This window comes from Alexandromys fortis, unplaced genomic scaffold (assembly GCF_014885135.2).
Source record: "Alexandromys fortis isolate MF-2015 unplaced genomic scaffold, M_Fortis_MF-2015_v1.1 scaffold_8_1_9099942, whole genome shotgun sequence".
Lineage (NCBI taxonomy): Eukaryota > Metazoa > Chordata > Mammalia > Rodentia > Cricetidae > Alexandromys > Alexandromys fortis.
This window is the reverse complement of record NW_026067898.1, coordinates 4,360,372-4,385,581: the sequence shown is the minus strand read 5'-3', so window position 1 is coordinate 4,385,581 and position 25,210 is coordinate 4,360,372. Positions and strand designations below refer to the sequence as shown.

General features: G+C 42.5%; 1 protein-coding gene across 1 annotated transcript in view; it reads right to left on the bottom strand.

Annotated features, from left to right (window-relative positions):
- Positions 1-25,210, bottom strand: part of Cerkl (ceramide kinase like) — an 88,245-nt gene that overhangs the window by 21,046 nt on the left and 41,989 nt on the right. The window contains exons 3-4 of the mRNA XM_050120623.1: positions 13,681-13,812; positions 7,470-7,533 (exon numbers count right to left, since the gene is read on the bottom strand). Coding sequence (XP_049976580.1) covers positions 7,470-7,533; positions 13,681-13,812 — 196 coding nt within the window. The remainder of the gene's footprint in view (positions 1-7,469; positions 7,534-13,680; positions 13,813-25,210) is intronic.

The window sequence follows — 25,210 nt, the reverse complement described above, 5'->3', positions numbered from 1 at the left end:
GGTGTTAACTTCCTTAAGTGACAGCTGCAGACACTAGATATTGACAGCCTCAATTCACAGATCAGGAAGCTAAGGCGTAGAGAGATTAAGTAGATTTCCCGTGGTCACCCACTTTAAGTATCCACACTATCATTCAATAGAACGTTCTAACTTCCTTTTTTCTATGTAAGAAATACAAAGACCGTAGCCTTACGGGAACTTTACTACTTTGATATCAATTTGAACCAGAAAAGTCAAGATGAAATAGAATGAGTTAGAAAGGAATAAATATATAGCTCAATAAAACAAAAATAAAGTATCAGAAATTAACAGATTAAAAAAAAAAGGAACACATGTACCGACTCATGTCAACAACTATTAGATCACGGTTAATGCTCACTGTCAACTTGACTGGGTTTAGGATCACAATGGATGTATACTTCTGGTCAAGTATGTATTTCTAGAAAGTTTTAACTGAGGAGGGGAGATGGTGTGGGTAGTACCATCCTATAGGCTGTTGTTCCTGACTGAATACAAATAGAAGTGAGCTGAGGACCAGAATTCATCCTTCTCTGCTTGTAACTATGGAAACAATGTGACCCACAGTCTCACACCCCTGCTGCCCTTCCTTCCCCACCATGAAGATGCTACCACCTTCAAACTGTAAGCCAAATCAAACCCTTCTTTCCTTAAGCTGACTTCTTAAAATGCCCAGTTGATTTTTACCATAGCAAAGAGGAGAAATGGCTAATTACATTGCTCAGATTACATCACATATATGACATAAACCCAATGCATATGTTTGATATACAAGCACCATGGAACGGGATACTACAGGGAAAGAAAAACATCATCCTTTTGCCATAAGTCACTCTACACTGAAGAGCTACTCGAGTGGGCCCTTTGCATCTGAGAAGTCTTGCTGTTCTCAGGATGAGTAAACTTTTGTCACTGGCCTCAGTAGAATGATTCTTTCTAGAAAAGTGGAATCAGGGTGTATATTTCTTTCCGTTTCTAAAAGAAGAATAACAAAGGACTTTAAGGGACTGCTTGTATATCTTCTATCAACCAACATTATCTTTGAAATGTTGAATTTCAGTTGGTTTTTTATTTTTGGGTCAGGGTTTGGCTTTAAAAACACTTACTAGCTATAACAAATACCAAAGTCAACCTGAGAAAATGTCAGTGTTATTCATGTAACACCTACATTATAGTTTATATATCTCATAGTATTATGAACAAAATAATGCTGCTATGTAATCCAGATAATTAAACACACACACACACACACACACACACAGAAGAAAAGCAAACATTAGTATACTAACAATAACATAAACAGTACAGGTTGTTTTTTTAACAGTGTTCACCTTACAGGGAATGCAACTGCCACAGCTTCACGTCTCTTCTTTGCCCTTACATAACTATTTTTAATGAGACCATGTAAATAGAGGCAATATGGAACCTAGCCTCCCCAAACTTTTAGCCATGGATTCCACAGTATTTGCTAGAACACACTGGAGTGGGACACCAGCTGTCATTGAGTGTTGATCTGCTGTTTCTCTTGGCTTTCGAAATATGTCACAATGTGTCTTCACAGAAGCATATGGAACTCATTTTTAAAAACTCTAAAATCTTAGGAAATAGTATTTCTTAAACATCATCTACCAAACTGTTTCACATTGATGACTAAGCTATACTGAAGCTTATTTTGGATTGCAGTTTCTCAACCTCCTGTCTAGTGGCCATGAATAACTTACTAACCGCTTCCAATCAATAACTCCACCACTGCCAAACAGGGATGTCACAGACGAATCTCCTGAAGGAAGTGATCCCTGGGTCACATACCATCTTTAAATTTTTTTTGTATAAACTTTTTCAAAAATATTCCCATTTTTTTTCTTTAATTGAACCCGGATCCTTTGGAAGAGCAGCCAGTGCTCTTACCCTGAGTCATCTCTCAACTTCCCTTTTTATTCTCATCTATTACATCCTGACCTCAGTTTTCCCTCCTTCCTCTCCTCCAAGTCTGCTCCCTGTTCCCCTCTCCTCTAGATCCATTCCTCTTCCTTTCCCTTCAGAAAAGAGCAGGCCTCCCAGGGAAATCAACCAAACACAGCACAACAAGTTACTAGAAGACTAGGCACCTCCCCTCATGTTAAGACTGTACAAGGAAACCCAACAGGAGGAATACAGTTCCAAAGGCCTGAAAAAGATTCAGAAATAGCCCATACTCCCAATGGTAGGAGTCCCACAAGAACACCACGCTACACAACATAACTTAATGCAGAGGACATAGGTCAGAACCATACAAGCTCCCTGATTGTCGCTTCAGTTTCTGCAAACCCCCATGAGCCCTGGTTTGTTAATCCTGTGGGCTATTTTCTTGGGGTGCCCTTGACCCCTTCGGTTCCTACAATCCTTCCTCTCTCTCTCTTGTGCAGGGTTCTCCGAGTTCTGCTGTGGGTCTCAAGATAGGCTCGGGGGTAAAGGTAGCATAGAAATTGTGGAAGTGCCCAGCCAATGACTCGTCCAAACTGACAGCCATGCCATGTTGGAGGAGGCTGCTTGTTCGTTCCTGGCTGCTCAGCTCCGAAATAGTCATGCAGAAACCATATTATTTTCAATACTGTTTGGCCAATAGCTTAAGTGTATTTCTGGCTAACTCTTATATCCTAAATTAGTCTATCTTTATTAAACTGTGGCCTACCCGGTAAAGTTCTGGCATCTGTGTCTGGACGGGCTACATGGCTTCTCTCTGACTCTACCTCCATTCAGTTTAGTTTTCCCCACCTACCTAAGTTCTGCCCTATCAACAACCCAAGGCAGTTTCCTTATTCACCAATGGTATTCACAGCATACAAAGGGGAATCCCACATCAATGCCATGAGAGGGAACCCCTGTCTGACACTGCCCTACAGGACCAGGAACCAGAGTCTGGACAGCCTAGAGACCTAGGATAGAACCAAACAGAATCAGAAAAAAATAGTCAGTGAAATGAGTCCTAATGATTCTCCGCTGTAGTCATAGCCTGGAGCCTATCATAATCACCACCAGAGAGGATTCATCCGGAACAGACGGGAGCAGAGGCAGATACCTATGCTCATTCTTTAAACGGGTTCAATGAGAAACATTTCCTGTCTGAACAGTTCTTGTTAGAGACTTGTGCTTTTGAAGTGTTTACTGAAATCATGTTTCCACTGTTTTCACCAGTGTCTGCATATTTCTGAGGGGAATTAGGATTACCTTTTAATTAAAGTGATTGCTCCAACCATACCGGCTCCTATTTGGTAAGCTAACCCCATCAAAATGAATGAGCTATTTAAAATATTTGGAACAGAGATGACTTCTAATAGAAATTTAAAGTTATTATACACTCAAAGTTAAATCAGTATACCATAGGATTAGAACAAATTAGGGGACTTACTTAGTTCACACAACAGGACAATTTGGTTTAAGGATGTGTAATAACTAAAAGCTCTATGAATCTTTTAATATCACACTGAAAAAATAATTTCTACATAGGAAATAAAATTAATATGTTTGGATAGAGGGAAAGCTCTTTCTCTGCATCTTAACAGTCGTTTTCCTTCTCTACAGGCCCCCTACATCCCCACAACGGTGCAACTGCCGAGAGAAGACGCCGACAGACACCACGCTCGGCAGAGATCTCATGCCAGCAGGGAGTAAGTTCAGGTTTTATATCTACATCTGTTATCCTAACTTTTATATAGCCAAGGTCCAAAGCAAGGGCTTAGAGTGAGGCCATGATTTTCTTACGCCTGTGGCTTGGGACTTTGGACCACAGTAAGTCACTCATCATTTGGCATAAATTTACCAATCATACTTTTATATGTACGCTTCCAACATAATTTCTTCAAATGTAACCTTTTATCCTTCCGTTCTCTTCTAGGTATGAAATCATAGTAATTACCCAACTTGTCCTCTTGTTCATCAATGCTTGTTTAGTATAGCTATCTAGATTTACTGCCCCTTTTATATCCCCTTTGGTTTAATCATGTTTTACCTTCTAAATATTAAGTCTCCCTCAGCACTACTTTTTTACTGCAATTTAGTGTTTCCTTTGATGGTAATGATACCCCTCATGTGTCTTAATATTTATTTGGAAGCATTAAACCTGCCTTTTCATTTTGGGGAAAATGAAGATCGCATACCTTTCTAGGCCTCAATGGTTCACTGGTCTTTTCTTGCCTCCTCTCCATCACCATGTGGCTATCCATCCACATACCATCCTTTAAAGCTCTACACTGTAAGTCTTGCATAAACATCCTCCCCAAAGTAATGTTTTCATCATATACGTTAATCAATTACATTTGCAAATCAATTCTGCATCTCATTGCCTTGGTTCCTAATGTTCAATTGCTGGTGAACAATTTCATCACACTCCAGGAAAGCATTGTAGACAAAATTCTTTTTTTTTTTTTAACATGGGCACTCTCTTTATTCTCAGGTTCTCCCTGCCAGAAGGCCGATCCCTGAAAGGTTCCACAGCAACTCCCAGTACTGACACTTTAGCAAGTGGCTTTTAAACGCCTTTGAGAGGACATAAGGCACCTCCAACCTGCATCAGGAGAAGAAAAGTATAACCAGTGTTCCAGAGTCTGTTACAAAGGGCAATTTACCGTATACCTTGTTACATTTCCTGAGTCTGTTACAAAGGGCAATTTTCCATATACCTTGTTACATTTCCTGAGTCTGTTACAAAGGGCAATTTTCCATATACCTTGTTACATTTCCTGAGTCTGTTACAAAGGGCAATTTACCGTATACATTGTTACTGTTCCGGACTCTGTTACAAAGTGCAATCACTAATTAAGAGAATGCCCTGTAGGCTTGCTTACAGGCCAGTCTTTTGAAGGTATTATCTTAATTGAGGTTCCCTCCTCCAGTTGACATAACCTCTCCAGCACACCCTCACTAATGTCAGCCTGCTGTGGGACTAGCTAATCCAGTCCCATGAGAATTAACCCAGTCCCATGAGAAAGACATTGGTTCCTTCAGACTCACTATTTATTTGTGAGTTAATCTGTTGAGATACGGCTCCTGTTACGCAGCCTATTCTGACTTCAAACTCAACCCTCGGGTTTCAGTCTCCCAAGTGGAGCTGGAGCTATGGGGATGTGTCACTACGCCCAGCAACCGTTCTCTTAACATCCACAGCACCCTGTAAAAGACCCACCACCTCTCAACACTGCTATAGCGGAAACCAAATTTCAACACAAGTGTTAAGTGGGTCCATACCATATTCAGATCATATCAAGCATCATGGGCTTTTCCTGTGAGAAGTTGTTAATACAAGAGAAATTTGAGTTGTCTTTGTCAAAATGAAAAGGGAACATGAAAACAAGACAGCTTATGTAAAATCATGGCCACTAACTAGTGCTTGCTTTAAAGCAGAACTGTAACTGTCCAATGGCAGTCCAGATGAATAAGGGCCAAAAACGACTGACCATGCAGAATGCCTGAGAGGGTTTGAGGAGGAAAAGCATGGCAGGAAGCTTACTTTCTCTGCTCAGTTCCTTAGCATCAGGTTACTGTAACAATGTATATGGTAAATTGCACTCTGGACTCTGGAACTGTAACAATATAGATGGTAAATTGCACTTTGTAGACAAATTTCTAATGTCAGCTATGAATGTCTAAAATATCTGCTTCCACGTGCTCAAGCTGAACAACCTGGTTGGTCTCTGGCACCACAAAGAGTGTCACAATGCTGTGTTTACAGCTCAACACCAACCTGGTGCAAGCTGGTGGTGAGCATGTCACCCTTCCCATGTCTACGGTCCTTCATGCCCAGGTTCGCCTCCCACACAGCATCCCTGGGAAGTCAGCATCCAAAACAAAAATAGCAGTTACTTCCTAGAATGGATTCCCAACAGCATCAAAGTGAACTTGTGTGACATCCTGTCCCGGGGCCTGAAGATGGCCTCCACCTTCATTGGCAATAACACTGTGCATTCAGATATGCTATTCAAAAGCATCCTAGACAGGTCTTGACCATGCTCTACACAAGGCCTTCATGCACTGGTTCATAGATGAGGGGAGTTCACCAAGGTTGAGAGTAACATGAATGACCTGGAGTTCAAGCATCAGAAATACCAAGACACCACAGTCCAAGACAGGGCAGAGTGGAAATGGAGGTTTTCTTCCTGCCTGCTAGTTCCTGAATAAACACTCAGAGGCTTCATATTAATTATAATTGTCTTCACCAGTGGCTCAGGCCTATTCCTGACTCGTGCTCTCAATTAAACTAACACATTTTTACTAATCTATTGTCACATGGCTATGGCTTACTGGTAATATCCTGGTATCTTACTCCTTTGGCTGCTACATAGCGTCTCTCAAACTCCACCGTCTTCCTCTCTTTCTCTCTGTTTGGACTTTCTGCCTATCTATATTCTGCCCTGCCATAGGCCACAACAGTTTCACTCGTCAACCAATAAAAGCAACACATATTTGCAGCATACAGAAGCACATCCCACATCAAAAGAGGCTTTTGAAGACGATGAAGAAGAAACCAATGAAGAGGGGATCTTATGATGCTACCGGCACACCTGCTCTTTACTTCACCCTGGTACAGGAATGGTGCCCTTTTAAGCATGAGGTCCCTCTCAAATCAAACACACCACACTGTTTCCCAGATTAACTCGTGCGGTATTTTCCCTTCAGCAGAGAATGAACAGTTCCACCAGACCAGAGAGATTTTGTATGGAAATACTTGAAAGCAAAGCAGGGGCCACACAGGGCTCACAAAAGCCAACCACCTTCCAGTTAAATGTCCGGCCATCAGATTTAGCAGGGGAGTTAGAATAAGGACATGCTTTTAATCCTTGGTGATAAAAACTAAAGTCACACAGTGTTGCCTTAATTGATATGCAATACAGAATTTTGTGATAAACTATTCATAATAAAATGTTAAACCTGCAAAACAAAATAAGAGAGAAACCAAAGTCACTAAGTTATGTGATAATTAAAACCAGCATTTTATTTATTTCTTTTATTCATTCAGAAAATAGATTTGTTGTTATAAAATATCTATTCCAATCAGTCACAGCAAAATCCACTATTGAGTATCTATTGAGCTGCCAGTAAATTTGCAAAAGATGACCACAGCATTGTTATGCTATGTGATAAACAGAACAGCTCTCACCAATGTTCTTCTTTATTTTGACATTTTCAAAAGTCTAACACTAAGGATTTTAAATGTAAATGTATGTAGGTTGAGTATAGGGTAGTACACTGTGGTTTCTCAATATTTATAATTTCATTGCTCTTTTTGAATCCCTATGCAATGTCCTTAGAGATGGATGGTCACAATATATCAGCATTAATTATTAGCACATGGATGTGAACAGAGCGTGATTCACTATAATGCTTTAAAAATTATCAGACCTAAATATGTGACTAAATGCTATGAAAAATTTACTATCATAACTTTTATGTATGTGAAGATTAATAATGTAACCTACCCATCAAATCCCTGGAGTTCACATCTGTCAAGCAGGGACAGGGCATGCCCTTCATATTCTGTTACTATTAGAGAAAAACACAGAACAGAAAAATGAACATTTTAAATAACAATCTACATTTTTAAAGCTTGGTTTGACAAAATATTATGTTCCAAACATATGGTCAGGTAAGAAAACAGCATTTATTCTTGAATATTTGAATCATAGGAAAGAAGATTAAATGTTTGTTATCTGGTATTTTATAGCTTTATGTAAAGGAGACCACGTAGTTGTTGTAACCATATAAGTCATTTAGGAATACCCAACACACAGTGTTTCGGGCATTTATCTTGGTGCTTGTCTGTTTAGCTTTCGCTAAATAAGACGCATTTCCTTTCGATCAGAAGCTTGGGAACAGGAGTATTTTGAAAATACAGCATATTTGCTGGCATTGAACAGTCAATGTTAAATCACTTTGGCAACCTTACATGAATAAATTAGTTGAAAGGTTAGTGTAAGATTTACATACCAGAAGAACATGTATCTGGAGTTGCTAGACTCCAAACAAAAAAAGGGAAGCTGGATGTGAAAACACAAAGTAATGCCAACCAGATGATAAGAAACCCAAACCCAGGGGAAGACCAGCATCCAGGACCAGAGCCCGGGTCCACAGAGGGGAGGAGTCTGCCATACCTCATCTCTGTTGCCACAGTCACTAACATCCCAGGATGAGTGGGCATGCTGCAGATGGCAGCCAGCATTACCAGCGCGTTTAGCATTTTCTGGGGCATCCTTGCCAGAAGAGGCAGCCCAGCTGTATCCACCCATCAAAGATTTCCGCTGCCTGACATGACACTGCAGATGGATTTGGTTGTGTAAGAATGTGCATCTGTGCATCGTTATATGCGAGATTACATTAATCTTTCATGCCTGTCTATCCTTGCAGCCAGCATGGTGCAAGCTTTTCCTGTGATGTTTTTGGATATTGTTGACAATTATTAGTCGTGCTGTCTGAGAGAATCATTTTGTATCCAGCCCTGTTACATTGCCATTCTCCCCAAACTTATTAACCAGGGAAAAAAAACCTGTTAAATTCCAATCAGAGGAAAGATACAAGAAAATTCAAAATACCAATATTAATAAATTTTCAAGGGTACAGCATCAAAAAGATGTGTGCTGATAATTCATTTATCGTACAACCTTAAGTGCATTGTAATAAATGTCCCCCCCCCACACACACACACACTCAAGATCAGTAAGGTTGTTATGGAAAAAAATACATGGGCTGTGAAGCAAGTTTTCATCTCTGGGTTTTATGTCAAAGTTTACTTTTAAAAACATTTCAAATACATTATGTTTAAAGTTATGTTTTGACTAAATGTTTTATTTAGGTGAGAGCTAAAATATCCTGATTTTCCCTTTAACATCTCAAATGGCATTTGATTATACATACACAAATGGAACACATCTATCTAAGTACAGGAACCTTAAGGGATATTGAATAAGTTAAGAAATAAATCACTTTCTTGTCTGACACAAAAAGAGGAAACAAAACTGACCCAGAAATGCCCAGACGTAAACTGTTTTAACAGGGTGAATAAGATCAACGGCCTCTGGGGAGACAGAACACGTTCTAGTGATGCAGGAGCCTATGATGTGAAATAGCAAAAAGCGATCATAGAGAAAGAGAACGTGCGGGAAGGAGAAGCAGTGATGTGGATGTCTATGTAAAGTAGAAAGAATCAGAACAAGTAACCAGACAGGCTCTTTCTTACGGGCTCTAGAATCAGACAGAGTCACAATCATCCCACCAAAAAGGATCATGAAGAGGGATTCTAGGCAAATCATGTTTTTACTGTGCTACTGCCTTTTCATCGTCTTTCCCTCTTCCTATGAAGCCAGCACTCTGCTGTCTCTGTATTATTTAGAATCTACACTTCCCTGTTCTTTACCTCAGCTCTCCTCCACTTCAGCGTAAAGGTTACTACCCTAGAGTACTGCGTCCAGGGCAAATAGTGTACATAATGAATTTGAAATAAAATCAGACACAATATGTTTTAGACACAAAGAAACATGTCTTGGTCTGGTACTCAAATTTTATCATGGGATAGGATACTGAAATGCCATTTTCCTCTTCCTACAGGCATCCCGGTAAGCTGAGAGCACAACCAGACCAGGATGCCCAGTTTCCAGCTCCTTTCATAACTTGTCCCCCCACCCCCCATACACATACTTGGTGACTGAATTTCTCCAGATGGCCTCGTTTTCTGCTGGGTGAAATAAGAAGAGAGAAAGGTATAAGAGGAGCCATGGAGAACAAATGAGAAAGGACACAAAGTCGCAAGGACTGAAAGCCAAGAGCATGACCACATAACAAGAGAGAAGGTGATTGCACAAGAGCTCCACTTTCTGAACAAGGCCGTCCATCACAAGGAGGCCCTGACCTGGCAGTGATCAGGGCGAAAGGTAAAGCACCTTCGTCAAAGCCAAGGTGACTGGTGATCAATCAAAGTGTCTGCTGTGACTACACAGAAGGAAGGGCACAGAGCATGGTGACTCCACACACCAGATAGAACGCGTTCATTTTGTACTAATACAGAGAGCAGCATTAGTTACAGTAGGTAACAATTGTAAGGAGATGACTGTCGATTCTCACATCCTCTGTACTGTGTGCTATGTAACTAGCACAAGCCATTCAGCAAAGAGGACAAGTGGATTTGTGATACACACAGGGTTCCTGACCAGCAAGCTATGCAGCCTTAGGCTGAATCAGCTGACACATAAGATGTCATAGAGGAAGGACCTTCAAAGGCAGAAACACTGCACTCAAGGACATCAAAGTTGGTCAGTAACATGGCCTCTACCTCTAGCATAGGATCCCACCTTGACACCCACAGAGAGAGACAAACACCTCCCCTGTACTACAATCTGCTATCTCTACTCTTCAGCTCCTCTTCACGGGCAGCCTCACGACTCCAGCAGGGAACCTGGAGCTACCTGGTCTTGAAATTCTTTTCTCTGATTTCTCTACTTCTCTGGCTTTCCCACTTTGTTGTCCTGTGGATTCTTCCTATCAGCCAATGACCTCTCAGAACTCGAACATCTTTTGTTGTTGTTTGGTTTGTCAGACAGAGTTTCACTGTGTATCCCTGTCTGTCCCGGAACTCACTCTGTAGAGCGGGGTGACATTGAACTCAGAGACTCACCTTCCTCTGCCTGCTAATTCCTGAGAATGAAGGGTCCTTTAAAGGTATAGACTCTAATATCTAATAATAAAATAAATAAATATTTTGAGAAACAGAAAAGGGAATATGTTACATGTCAGCCTGGATTTATCATTCATTCTCTCCTTTGACCCCTGGACTAATGTATTACCAGAGTTAATGCCTGTTTCTTCTAGGCATTTCCACAAGCCTTGCTATTGTTTCTATTAGAGAAAATCCTACATTAGCGGAAGTAGCAGCATGGTGGGGCTATAGCTTTAACTCAAATATCTCCAAAAGTGCTGGTCTATATTTAGAAGTGGCTAGGGGTTCAGCAAACATTAAAGTGAAAGAATCATAAATTTATGCATGTGTAAGATCTATGCTTAAAATAAATGTATAAGAAAGCATTGTGCAGAGGTGCGATATTCAAATCACACTAAATAGTTACACAGCATGACTTTCCCTAATAAACTGTTATATAGAATTTAGGCAGCTGATATTCCACTTGGAATCACCAGTGCAAAGGGGCCACGTCAAATGGGCGTGCAGTAAACGTGTGCTCTTTTGAATTATTCTTCATATATTTTCTTTGCACTAAAAGGCGAATTGAATCTTGCTACATAGTTTTATGAAAATGAAACTCCTAAACTAAGGACCACAACATTTGTATGACACTTTAAGCAAGACAGGCAGAAAAACTGAACCACTTCCAGCAGCCCCATGTTTGTGCAGTCTTTCACACAAAAAGAGAACATTTGGATGCAGAAGTTTTGCTGGTATACAAAAAAAAATCCTCCACTTCCTTCTCTATTCCTCCTTTTTTCCTCCTCATCTTCCTCTTTCTCTTTCTCCTCTAATTGATTCAGCTGGTGGACTCAGCTCTACCAAACCATAATACAACGCTATGATTTTTTTAAAAGCCACTAACTGTAGATCAAGATGTGACGGACAAATTGCTGAGTGTAGCTTCAGATTCAGCCATGTCTGGGCTCCAGCTTCTATGGGATACATTGGTGGCGGCTGGGGAAAGGGAACTTCCCAAAGCCACTTTGCCCTTCTTCCTTAACAGAATTCACATTCAACTCAGACATCATCCTTCAGCCTTCAGTAAGTGGGAATCTGCCCTTAGCTCCAGGAAAGAAAACACAGATAATCAAATCAAAAGAAAATTTGGCACATGTTAGGGTCCCCCTTTCTCACGTATAGCCACCTTTCTTCATCCCACCAGGGGAGAATAAGAAAGGCTGCAATGTTAATGGTCAACTGTTTTATGAAAGATGGGACAAACCGGGTTCAAGACAAATTTAAAATTATGAAGGTATGGCCAAAATTACAAACCCCCAAGATACCATGATATTATAGTTCTCTTGATGATACTACCCCTTCCTATCTCTGCTCCCTTATTTAAACATGCCTGCTATCCTGCTGTCCTCTCCCCATTTCTACTTCCTTTGCCTCTTGGGAAGTATCTGGATCACGTGGTTTTCTTAAGTCCTGTCATCAAAATCAGTATCACCTCCAGACACCTTAGGTTTTTATGCGCATGTCAAAACCACAATATTCAGTTTTTAGTGTCTGCTGTGAATTCTCAATGGCCATGTATCCTGCATGGAGCAAGAATGCCACTGAGATTATTTGCCTGTTTGTCAGGATGACTTCAAAAGAGCTTGGGCACCAATGACGTACTTGCCTCAATGTCCCAAATACAAGGCACAGTGCCTAGGTTCCTGTGACAGGTTCAGCAACCGATACATAGCAATGCCTGTGCAAACACCTGAGTAGTGTTCACGTATGAAAAATCTAACAGTGGTTAATGAGCTTGGCATTCATCTAAGTTCTAATTGTTTCATCTCAACATGGACTTCAGATCTTTCCAATCTTGGGAACTACTCCATAGCCAATAGGGTGGACCTGGCTTGTGCATTTCCCATGGGACACTCGCCTGCACACCGAGAGTTACAGCCATTACAGGCTAACCTTTTCACTGCAACCTCATTGGACTCAGAAATTTATTTGAAGTGTTTTTTTTTCTTTTATTGTAGGTTTGTTGTTCATTTATTTTTAATAAGACAGGGTTCTGTTATGTAGCTCAGGCTGACCTCGGAGCCATAGTCCTCTTCCTCACAGTCTCCCAAGATCTAGGATTATAGGCATGGGTCCCCATTGGTGGTCTCCTCTTTACCCTTCATGATGGCAGATGTCTTTTGAGTGACTGAACTTCCCACAAGGCTTCTTTGGGGAGGAGCTTCCTTCTACCTGAGTGCTTCAAAGACCTTATTAACACTGTGGGACCCATTTCTGTCTGTCAGAGCTGAGCAAAGCCAGGTCCTTCCTCCATAAACATGTCATTATGACCAGGAGATTCAACTGTACTCTGGGCTTGTCTCCCGCCTGGTTAATTACACAATAGACTCCACCGACTGCAGCGTGTGACAGATTCCCTCTGCTGTGGCCAATCCACATGGGAAGAAAGCCACGAAAGTTCTGGTTTTAGGCAGTGTCCATGCTTCCTAGTAACTGGGCATATGGTGGGTGTTAATAAAGCAGGGGAATTTGGCCACCAAATGTTAAATGTCCAAAAAGATATTACTATTTGTTTGGGGATTAGCCAACTCCAATCTTCCTTAGCAAGAAGCTAGCTTCAAGCTCCCCGTTTCTCCCAGATCAACTAACAGGGGGCAGCAGAGGTCAGGGGCAGAACAAAAACAACCCAAGGGAAGAGCTACAGAAAAAAACATTGGGCAGAAACATGAATACAGCAAGTAGAAAAGTGGACATAGCAAACATCTCCTTGAAGCTGTCACACCTAGTAATGGTTACTGTGGAAGAGGTCTACAATGTTGATATTTCAGTACAGAACAACGCAATGAAAAAGCCAACTAGATGAACGGCCACTCTGGAGCTGGCGATGGCACACATGAAGAACACTCTCCTGTTTGGAGCAGCTGCTCTCGCTTAGCAAGGAAGACTGTGTGGGCTCGGCATGGAGTTTTACACCGTGAAGTTACACAGAGCAAACCACTCACTTGTCACATCCGTCTTTATCCCCGCAAGTTTCAGCAGAGGCTCCACCTTCTCGTAGTAGACTTGGACAGACTCCTTCCTGTGACTCTGAGGGTTGAGGAGGATCTTCAGCGCCTTAGGCCTGCTTGGGAAGCCTAGCATGAGAATGAGCATAAGGTTAGAGCGCCCGGCAGAGCATCACACAGGTATCTAAATAGCATTTGCTATTTGTATCTTAGATTCTTGCTTGAGTGTGGCTTCTTCTTTTTTTTAACCATCTGCTTGCTCTCCTAGAGGCAAAACACGATGCTTCCACTCCTCAGACAAGTCATGCATTATAACCAGCACGTTATTCAGAAAGCAGGGTATAAATAATAGCAACGTGTAAACACGGACGACAGACTGACGCACGCTGAGCCACTCCCAGCGGAGGCACTTCTTTGTGGAGTCAGGCTGAGAACCGTGACACACAGAAAGGTATGGTCTCTTCTCCTTAGATAGAAATTTACACCAGAACTTGGCACCTAATGGCCTCAGGTCTGCCGACATCTGACCTACGCTGTGACTCAGGGGACAGAGTGAGCAAGTAGGGGCCAGTCGCTGCTACCCTCCAGTGCTGGTGACTGAAAGGGGGTAAGGTCAGAGTTCAAATCCCAGAAGGTGGCAGGGGAGAAGGGGCTTTTCTCCTGGGGACTAGGAAGGCATCCCCTCTCAGAGCCCAGTGGTGACGGGCTGCCTCACAGTTGGGACTGAGATTTGATACTGCAATTTCCTGGGCAGGAGGCTTGGCACTGAGAACCCACTTGGAGCAGGTGCACAGCCAATTGTCTGCTGTTAGGAAGGGGCAGGAGCCAAAAGAAAGCTGACAACCATTTCTTTCATGGTAAGCTGCGCTCAGAAGACAGCAGTTTAAGGTTATAAAAGCAGTTAGCATTCGTTTTCTTAATAAAGCCATCACTAAAGATAAATGGAAGGAAATGCCCGTTTATAACAAACTCTGTGTTTCATGCTTCGCTTAAGGAGAATGTTTCCCAGTCTCGTGATATTTGACGTAATGAGCATCTTTTATCAGCACACTCTGAATTCAGGGGGATAAGGAATGGACAGAGCCATGCCAAAGTGTTTGGACACTCCCAAGAAACTTTTGGCGGGATCTCTGTTTTGATAAGGAGCCACGGATGTCCAGATCACACATGCTAAGACCCCATCCATTCCGGATGTCTTTTTTCCAGTTCCTGTATTTCAGTGAGTTCTGAGAATCCTAGCTCCCAGGCCTCCTGAATATATCACCATCAAGCCCTCTGATGCAGGTTTCTGGCACCTGGGCCCTGGGCCCTGTGCGCCCCCCCCCCCGGTTTGCATAGCTCCCACAGAGAAGTTCCTCCAGTCTTCCAAAGTGACCCTAGCAACTCTCTGCTGGGGGCACTGTGCAGAACCCTTAAAATGTCCTCCAGAGGCAGCCAATTCCATCCTAACCCAGCTCCTCTCTTCTCACAATCAACATTCACAAAAGACACATGGAACTTTTGTGTTCCAGCCTGGGAAGAAGGGACAGAGAAGATGCAGCTGTTGCTTCAAAGGAGACAGCAGGACCAGTGGTTCTCAACCTTCCTGATGTTCCAACCCTTTAATACAAGTTCCGCACGTTGTGGTGATCCCCAACCATAAAAGTATTTTGCTGCTACTTCATAACTGTAATTTTGCTACTGTTATGAATCATAAACATAAATATTTGACATCCTTGATGGTCATAAATGATTCCTCTGAATGAGGTCAAGGAATCAAGATCCGCTCTGGTTGAGAACCACTGGTCTAGACTCTCAGCAGAGGCCTAAAACACAATGGGGGTATATGTGGTGCAGTATTGCTTCTTGGGGGTTTGGAAACGCCCCTTTGACACAGGAGTGTCTGAGCAGGACATTTTCCTCTACCTAGAATGCCTTTTCCTGTTACTCTCTGGACTCATTACCAATCTGGCCAGGCTGGAGATTGTATGTGATCCCAGCCTAGCTCAGCACACAGAACTGTGCTAATATAGCAGAGGCTCTTCTGGGGCCGTTTTAGCTCCTTATGACGACTCTATCCATTTACTGCGGCAGATACCAAAGCGGGGCCTTCTCCACTCAGGTGCTTTTGTTTCGGTTTCAGACACATTTTAAAAATCAAAATTCTACCATTTGTTTTTTTCAAGGCTGACTCCGAACCCCACATCCGCCCAGCAGCCTTTCTTTGCTAACCCCAGAATGCATTCCTTTCACCGTTCTGCGCCCAATTACTCCAGGCTCATGTGTTACCTAGTTCTTGTACCACTTATACAAATCTCTGGCAGAACATCTTGGGACTCCCACTAACCAGCCACAGTTCAGTTAAAAGTGTGAGATGTGACAGTGATACATCACACTGTGGTGTTTTTTTAAGCATTCAACTTGACAGGCTACACGGACACTAAGCAAACGATGAAAAGGGAAAATTTGTCTTAGAATAATAATAGATATGGGAGGCATCCCAAAGTTAGAAAAATCTTAATTCTATGCCGGGCCTCCTTAGCCTTATTCCCCAGGGAAAGGTGAGTACACTATCCACCCATTCCGCAGCCCCTCAACTCATGACAATCAGTGAAAGACAATCAGATCTGCACAATCAGACACAACAGGAAGTCAAGTTAAAGCAGGAACTCAGTTTATTACTGAGTTATAAAGGTTAAGTGACATTGTGTGATGTGGGGTACCTCCAGCCAATGAGAGACAGCCAAGCCCTCCTTCTGGCTGGAGGAGCATCTACCTAGATTTTACAGTCTCATCCCCGCCGGGTAGCTTTGAGACTATCCTTCAAACTTGAGCCAGGCTTTTCTCTGTCCTCCAGACCTCGAGGTACAGGCCCTGAGATAATTTTGGCCCAACAATTCTAGACATTAGGAAAATTGATTCAGGCAAGAAGTAATGGGTGCCAGAACCATCTGGTAACAACTGGGAAGGCTACTTATGTATCCCTAAACTCTGTCCCATTACAGGACACTGAAGCAGCTACAGACACATGCCTCCATGGGAGACTCTGGTCCAGAGAGAATTCCATTGCTCTCTCTTAACCAGGGACTGAGCAGAAAGACTCCTGGTTTGATCTCACTAAACCACAACAGAGCCGAGCACTGGCTTTAAACTCCAGGCACCAAGCATCAGAAGGAACGCCCTGCTCCATCAGCTTTAAGTGGGACGCTAACCTAAAGGTCCTCTTTCCTTTTATGGACAGCCCCCACAAGTTGCTATTGTAAAACCTGACTTTAATTTCCTCATTTTCCCATGATCCTGATTTCCTTGCCAACACCTCCACACCTGTTGTGTGTCAAGTAGAAGCAGGGGCTTTGAAACTTCATTCGTGAAGCCCCTGTCCTGACAAAAGGTGACATCCTAAGGGCCGAACACAAACAAAGAAACAAAGGAATTCAGCCTGGGCTAAAAGGTCTCTGTGCTAAGGACAAAACTGTAGCCTAGGCAAGAGAGAGGGTAGAGGTGAAGGGGGCTCCCTGGAAGGGAGAGTCAGGTCCCCCAGAGCCTTTCAGGTGTTTCCAGGGACTTTGTTTTTTGTTGCTTAGTAAAAGATGTCCGGTCAGTTGTAAGGAAAGCAGTACTATAACCAGGCTCACTCTGGTGTCTGTATACAAGGTGAATGCAGTAGGACTATGGGAAAACAAAGTCAGCACAGCTAGTTAACACTTAGAGGAGAAGACTATTGTTCTTGGAGGGGAATGGGTACAACCAATGTTAAAACAAAAATGAGATTTTCCATGCATTTTAAAGTAGAACTAACCAGAAATATGGTCTTTGGGCATGGCCCCTGAAATAAAGTGTCCTGTGAAGTCTAAGCTGGGTAGACATGGGGGAAACAGAGGCATGGGGAGCATTTTCTCGGTGGGCTGATGGGCTTTAGTAGATGTGATCAGGCAGGGTAAGAAGACCCAAGGAGACAGGCTGCAGGGAGCGGGCCTGAAATTGAGAGTGAGACCACTATGGGTGGTAGAGATGGGAAGCTAAGAACTTAAACAAGCTCCATGTGATGCTAATGGGCTCTGGGCCACACTGTGACTGTGTCCATGGTGAAGTACAAATATAAATATGTACAGAATACCGCTGCTCATATCTATAATCCCAACACTCAAGAGGCGAGGGTAAGAGGATCATTGTGAGTTTAGGGCCCATGTGAACTCCATAAAGAGGTCTGGGTCAGCTAACTATATGGTGAGACTCTTATCCAAAAGGACAGCAATCACAGCAAATGATTATGGGACACTCGAGAACTTTGAAGGAATGGACGCTGAGCCGGAGAGCATGTGTGAAAAACATCAAATACCCCCCACAGATTAGAACAGTAGAGTATAACAATAGCTTTAGTCTTTAAGAGGTTAAAAAAAAAAAAAAAGAATGACCCAGGCAATTGTACCGGACCCCTTGCAGCAGACAGTGCTACCTGGAGGCCCTATGGGTTGGTGTCAGCGGTGAGTGCTTTTAGAGGCAAGGGAGAGAAGAGGAGGAGGATCCTAGCTAACAGCATCTTCTAGGAGGACCCGTTCAGAGAGGCGGTCATCCCGTGAGAGGACTGCAGGGGGAGCTGTAGGCCCTCGGGAGAGCCGGGTCACTCACTCCTAAAGCAAGAAACAATCCAAATACTCATGCGTGGGGTGGGATAAGCCGATGAAAGTGTAGACTTTGCCAATGGTGTGCCATTCATCCCAGAGGACAGAGCCGAGGTGTCTCGAGTTGATGAAGGCAAGGAACAGTGCTGGGCTGGTCTTGCAGAGCGCCAGGGGATGGTGTCAGTAATAAGGAGTCTCCTGTGGCGGTAGGGTAGGAATAGCACTGTGTACAGTTCTGACCGGAGGCGGGGCTGGAAGGTCTGGTGCTAAGCAGTAGGGCTCTAAGAACCTTTCTCTTCAGTCACAGACAAAACTAGCAGAGGCTAAAGACCTCCACAGACTGCTCAGCAGCTGCACTGACCAAACCTGAAGCCAGATTCCTGTGAGGCCGTAGGGCTGTGCTTTCCTTTGCCTGGAATGACCTCAAGGAAATGGGTTTTTGCGATCGTTGGTAGACAATCAAAAGCATAAACAAGGGACAGAGTTAAAAAATTCTCCTTGATCTGCCTCTTCCAGGATACCCAGCCTCCCTCTGAGAAGGCAAACATTGATAAGGAATTCTAGAAATACAGGCACACACACACATGCAGTCTGCACATGTAATCTCAGTCACTATGTGCCTGGTTTCCTTTTAGTGTGTTGATTTTAAAGACAATTTCGGGGATGGTGAGGTGGCTGACTCACTGGCTAAAGTCTTGTCTCAAGTCTGATGACCTGGGTTGGAGCCATTTCTGCTTTGACAATGATATGCAGTAAAAGGTCTATGCAGTCTAGTTTCTTATGAGAGGCTGTGAAAAACTGCAAATATTTAAGGGTAACCCCCATTTTTCTGTGCGCTGGTATTTTGTGTCATTTTTCCCAAGTGTCTTCTGTGTGTGTTTTCCTGGTTGTATTAATTACAACAGTGGATTGGCATGTAGGAAAATTATTGTTGCTTGCCGTTTGAATTACAGAGACATACTGCACGGTGTCCTCTGCCTTGAGTTTTTATCTATGGTGTTTTCTTTATGCAGACATTTCTCAGTTTTATGTACTTACCACTGAGTTTCTCTAGCATGTATTCTATGGATTTCTGCATCCTATGTCATGTTTAAAAGGCCTTGGAGACTTTCAAACCCTCCAACTTTTCTTTTAATGCTTTTGTGGTCTCAATTTCCTATTTTTAAAGACGCTAGCTGAAATTTATTTCAGCAGATGAAACAAACAGGAACTTGACTTTGTTTTTGTTCCTCCAGTTGGCAATCCACCTGACCTAACATCATTCATGAACTGATCTGTTGTTTCCCACAGATTCTGCCTGGTTCTGTTCTTCGTTTTTAGAATTTTAACTGTCGAGTTGGGGATAAAACTGAGGCTCTCGTGCATGTGAAGAATAAGCTTGTCACCAGGCCCCAAGCCCAGCCCCTGGCCACAGAGGTCAAGCTGCTCTTAGATGCACACAAACCCTGAAAACATCTGTATCTACTGAGTTATATAGTCTGAAGCCTGCTCAGTCACCTACACATCCGTACCTCTTTGTTGGGGTTGTTTGGGCTGCTATGAATTGAACCTCAGGCCTTGCACATGCTAAGTGCTAGCTTGAGCTACACCCTACATGATCATTAAAATCAGCTTATCTAGCACTATAAATACTTCTGGTATCTTATAGGATTACATTAAAATAAAATTTCCTTAAAGACTTTATGTAGTTCAATTTTTAATATAAAATGCATATTTCTGATTACTTAATTATTCTATATCCCGCAGTACCATGATAACTATTTTTGAATAAATGCTAAACAGTTGTACTAATTTTTCTGTTGTTGATATCAATATAGTTTTCACCCATTCGTCTAATTATTTTATGTAAGTTACAGAAATCAAAACTATTGATTTCTGCACAGAACCTATTTTTAATTCTCTAATCTTTCCATTTTAGGTTTTCCCTGTAACCTCTTAGGTCTTCCTAAGTTGACTATTACTTTTATCAGCAACAGTGATCATTTTACACTCGCTTTTTCCAGATGTTCAAGATGCCCACTTGCTCCAGATTGTCTGTGCAGGGGTTGGTCTACCTGTGTAGGCCCCCATTTAGCCATACTGATAAAAAAAAAAAAAAGTCCTGTCAACTCTAGAATCTTAGAGGGACACCTTAATGTTTCCCCACAGAGGCTTTTGAGTCAGGCACATATTACCATAGTGCTAAAACACCCACCTTGGCATTTAGAACCAAGGCTGATCCTAGTTTTCCCTTTTCAGACTTGTATTGTCATGCTGGTATCGACTTTCTGAACACACTATGAATAAAGTCGGAGTTTTGCCTCTTTTCCTCGGCAACCTTATTTTCTCTGGTAATTAGAAATACCCTATCAAGTGCAGCAACTCACTTCTAAATTCACATATTGGGTCACAGGCTGACATCCGATTCAGTAAGGTGGGCCTGCTTGTTTGAAATGTCCACCTGGACTGAACAGCTCTCATAGGTTGATGAGAAAGCATTCTCAAGATAAAACCTCTAAATTAGCAGAGTAAAAGTCACACCAAGGCAGGAAGCAGACATCACTGGGTGAGTACACGAGAGATGCTGCTTTGGCCTCTCCTCCTTGGTCCACAGAACACACAGACTGTTGGGGCTGGAACTACAAACTTTGCTGCTAGAACAAACTCTTTTCTTTCTTTCTAGAATACAGTGTGTTGCAACAGGCAGAAGATAAAGCTATTGGATCCCATCACTGCCCAATCACCTCGCTTCTTTTGAGATCAACAAGCCCCTTGTATTGCCAAGGGTTCCGCTGTGTTGAATTGAGCCTTCAGGAGGTTCAGGGAGAGTGATGGCAGACAGGAAGGCAGACCTACATCAAGGTTATGCCTCAAGAACAAAACGCTAACCTTATACAAAAGAGAAGAGTACAATGTACTCAGCATAGTCAACATGCCACCCAGTGACTGGCGAGGTCCTCTGGGCCAAGGTCTCACATGCAGGACTCCCAGCAGAGATGATCCCAGTCAAGTCAGGGTCCAGTCAGTCATGGTGATTAGGAGTGCTTGTTGATAAGTCTGTGCTTCTCCAGCGCCTTGCACCACTTGGTTCCCACACCTATCTTCTGTGCTCCTCTGTAATGAGGGAGATTCACGTCTATGGGATGTGGCATGGTATTTTCTCCACGAAATGAAGTCTCCCTACCAGACAGTTATGTAGAAGAGATGTACTCTTTCCTTGGCTCTGAAGTCTGCTTCCTGCCTCATCCTTACTGTCAGCCCTTTCTCCAAGTCCCGACGGTGCAGCCATTCTTTTAACTGCCATCCATACACTCTGGCCATCGTGTCCTGACAGCAAGTAGTAGCTGTTTGACATTGTGGCCATCAGTAATTGTTTTGTTTTTATTTTCTAAATTCCCTGCCTTTTTTAAAGAACAGTTTTGATTTAGGTTAGCTCTCTGGCAGCTCGCTCTTCACCGGGTGCTGGAGAACTGACTAAGCTCACTCATCTTTACTTGCTCAGGTGGAAGACATCCACGCCTCGCTTTGAAAGCTCGTCATTGCAAATTAAGCCATTTTTAATTTGTTCTGTGTTTCTAGGAAACAAAATACCCCAAGTTAAAGAGGCAACATCTTCTTCCTACAAGGGTGGCACCAGTTCAGATTTAAGGGATGAACTGAAATGTCTTCGCTGCCCCTGATTCATTTGATGAGGCAGGGATGAATGGTACCTCTCAAAGCATTACGTGGAATATTTACTGAGCGCTAGATGCTCCTGCAAACCCTAAGAACCCCTCGGAAAGTACTCATTTTAAAAGGAACCATCGCAACAGAAGGATCTGTGGGCACGTGTTTAACTAAGGTATCAGTTTGCCTCACCAACAGTGGGCCAGTTCTCATCACAGTGGGAAGTCCAGAGTTCCATTTACAGTTTTATAGGAATGTCCAAAATGAATCCTATGCAGCTTTTGACCGAAAAATCCAGTTTCATACATTCCAAGGACAGAAGAGCAGGTTAGATGGGGCGGCGAAGAAGCATCACCCAGCCTCTCCTTAGAAAGAACCGCCGTAGATACAGTGCGCCAGGATTCCTGAGGGCCAGCAAGCTGTGTTTAGACACGCTATCCTAGTAACCCTCACATCCACTAAAGAGTCTACAGAAGCAATAAGCTGGGCTCTTCCAAAGTCAATGTGAAAGAAAACACAAAAGCTGGGGAAAGAAAGGGACTTTCATTTACATGTATTTGATTAGGTAAAAGATTCTTAATAGAAATTGACTAGAAATACATTGTAGAAAACAGGAACGTTTTAGTATGGACCAGGAACAATAAGCAATTTTGGTGCATAATGATATCTGGATGCTTGTAAGCATCTTGTTTGAAAGGTACATCTCAGAGTATTTAGGTAGGAATATTACAATCTCTAGGATTTACTTTGTATTGAATGGATGCAATGTTTAACACAAACACAGGAAAGATTGGGGAACTAAAACATCACAGTGACAGGAACACAGCTGCTGTTCCAGTTTGATTTCGTGGCTGTGGCAGAACACCCTGACCACAAAGCAGCCCTGGGGAGGAGGGGATCTGTTTAGTCCGCAGACCCAGGCACAGTCTGTTATTGCAGGAACACGTCACAATGACAAATACTTAGCTTCCGTTTCCTGGTAGCCCACACCATCACTTGAGAGACTGGAAACATATTTATATGATCTTTGCGATTCCTCTTGTGTTAAAGCAGGACAGAATCCCCTTGAGTCAAAACTTTGTGGTTCTGTTTTCTGCTATATTTAATAGTCCATAGAAAAGTTATCTGGCACTCAGAAGATTTGCAATAACTATATATGCCAATACATACATATATACTGATTTTATATATATATTCAGAAATAAAGAGAACTATAAAACTGAGGTTTCAACTGCAAACAGAGAAACCTAATAAAAGAAATTAACATTGATCAACTGCAATATAGAATAATTTCCAAATTGCTGTGGTATAAAACAGACAAAAACCATGAAGCACTTACGTTAATTCCTAAAATAAAACAAAAAGGTTAAGATAAATACTTGATGGAGAACTAAAGATTTACCAGAAACAGGTTTTGTGACAGACATCTAAACCCACTGGAAGTTGTATTAAGCATGGGAAAGATAAGGACTTCTTTACTGCCCGCTTAATGCAACTCAACCCTTATCTCACACTGATCCTCTGTATCTAGAAGTTACAGCTGATAGAAAACATTGAATTGCTAGAAAAATCTTCTCTAAATTAATGTAAACATGGGAAATATATACTGGTCCTTTTGATCAGAACTTAAATCAGTTCTCTTTCCAGAAACAGATCATCAATTATACTCCAAGGCGGGCAGCAGAATTGGCGTGCAATGCTGCCCTTAGCACGCGTGAAACTGTGTGCTTTGCAAGGCGGCCTCCGTCCTTCAGTCCCTGTCTGAGACGCAGTGTGATGCCCCTCAGCCTCGCTGGGCGTTCAGCCTTCATCATCTCATGATGCTGAGAAGCAGGTGGCACTGATAAGCAGTAAAGCCAAGGCAGAATTCGCCGCTTCTTATTGCCAGATGATTCTGCAAGCCTATTTTCCACAAAAAGAACTGTAACCATGTAAAAGTGCTCAGACTCAACAGCTCCAGTGAGGCAGGTAAGGGCATGGTTCTTTCAGTTTTATGCAAAGGAAAGAATTACAGGACAGAAACTGAAAGGGGCGTAGTTTATTTTCTTGATGAGAAAACAGGCATGCCCTCTGGACAGAACAAAAACATTTTCACCGAATATACAAATATAGAAATACTGTGAGGATGTGTATGAGATCAGCAGCTACAAATAATCCAACCATAAACATTTTAGGAGGCTGCAACACCAGGCAACAGAGTTGGGACCTCATCCAGGGACAGGCTGGTTAATATAAAACTATACCGAGACATTTAAATCCCCACCCTTAGAAAAGAAAATGAATTTCACAGTGGCAGTGATCACTTATTCATAACTATACAACAGTATAAATATCTTCCCAGTAGATAATCCGAGGTTTAAATAGAGGCACGAGTCAACATTAATATGCAACTGACTGGATCCCCAGTCCCTTGGTAACCACTCGATTCATCCTCTGGAGTAGAGACCTTTTTAGCACGCCAGTTTGCAGTGAACCAGCAGTGTAAAACAGAATGGCCAACTGCTCCTCTGTTAGTAACAAATGTGCTAATATGTACTAGTTTAAACTTGATCTATCAGTGAGTCAATGAACCATGAAGGGTGGGGGTTAATCAGGGTGTTCTCCAAACAATGGCTCCCGAGAACTGTAGGGACGCCACCCCCAGACTCACATCTGTGCCGTTTTGAGTTCTCTGTGACGGAAACACAGTTAAGAGCCCAGAATCCTGAAATAGTCTTGTAGATATCCCACAACTATTCACACAGGAAAGCAACCACAGTGTTGGGAAGATAAAGTCCGAACAGGAGAAACAAGCTCCTTGCTAACCACACTGCTTAAGAGCTTCTGAGAGTAAACTGTGTTCTGTTAATAAGTAACAGAGTGGTAAAAGCCTTTCACGGAAGATCTGACTAGTTCCTAGCAGAGCTCAGAGGAGGGGACTTACACTAAAGTACATTGATTTCCCTTTCTTTTCAAACAAAAGCATATGGGTACTGATCTTTACTCCTAGAGATATAAATAATTCTAATGCCACAGTTTAATTTAAAGTAAAAATAAATTCACATGTAGTTTGCCAGTGTAAACAAAACTCTTTTTCTTACAGCTAACACGAAGGGAACAACAGTTACTAGAAAAAACTCACCTGCCGGTGGAACCATTGCCTCAACACGTCAGGATTTAGATAATAAGGGATCCAACACCGGTTAGATCTGGAGTGAACAAGCCAGAGAGGAGGGATAGACAGGAGCTGCTTCACCCAACAGGCCAAGTTACTTTTTACCAACCATAGAATCCGTTAAAAT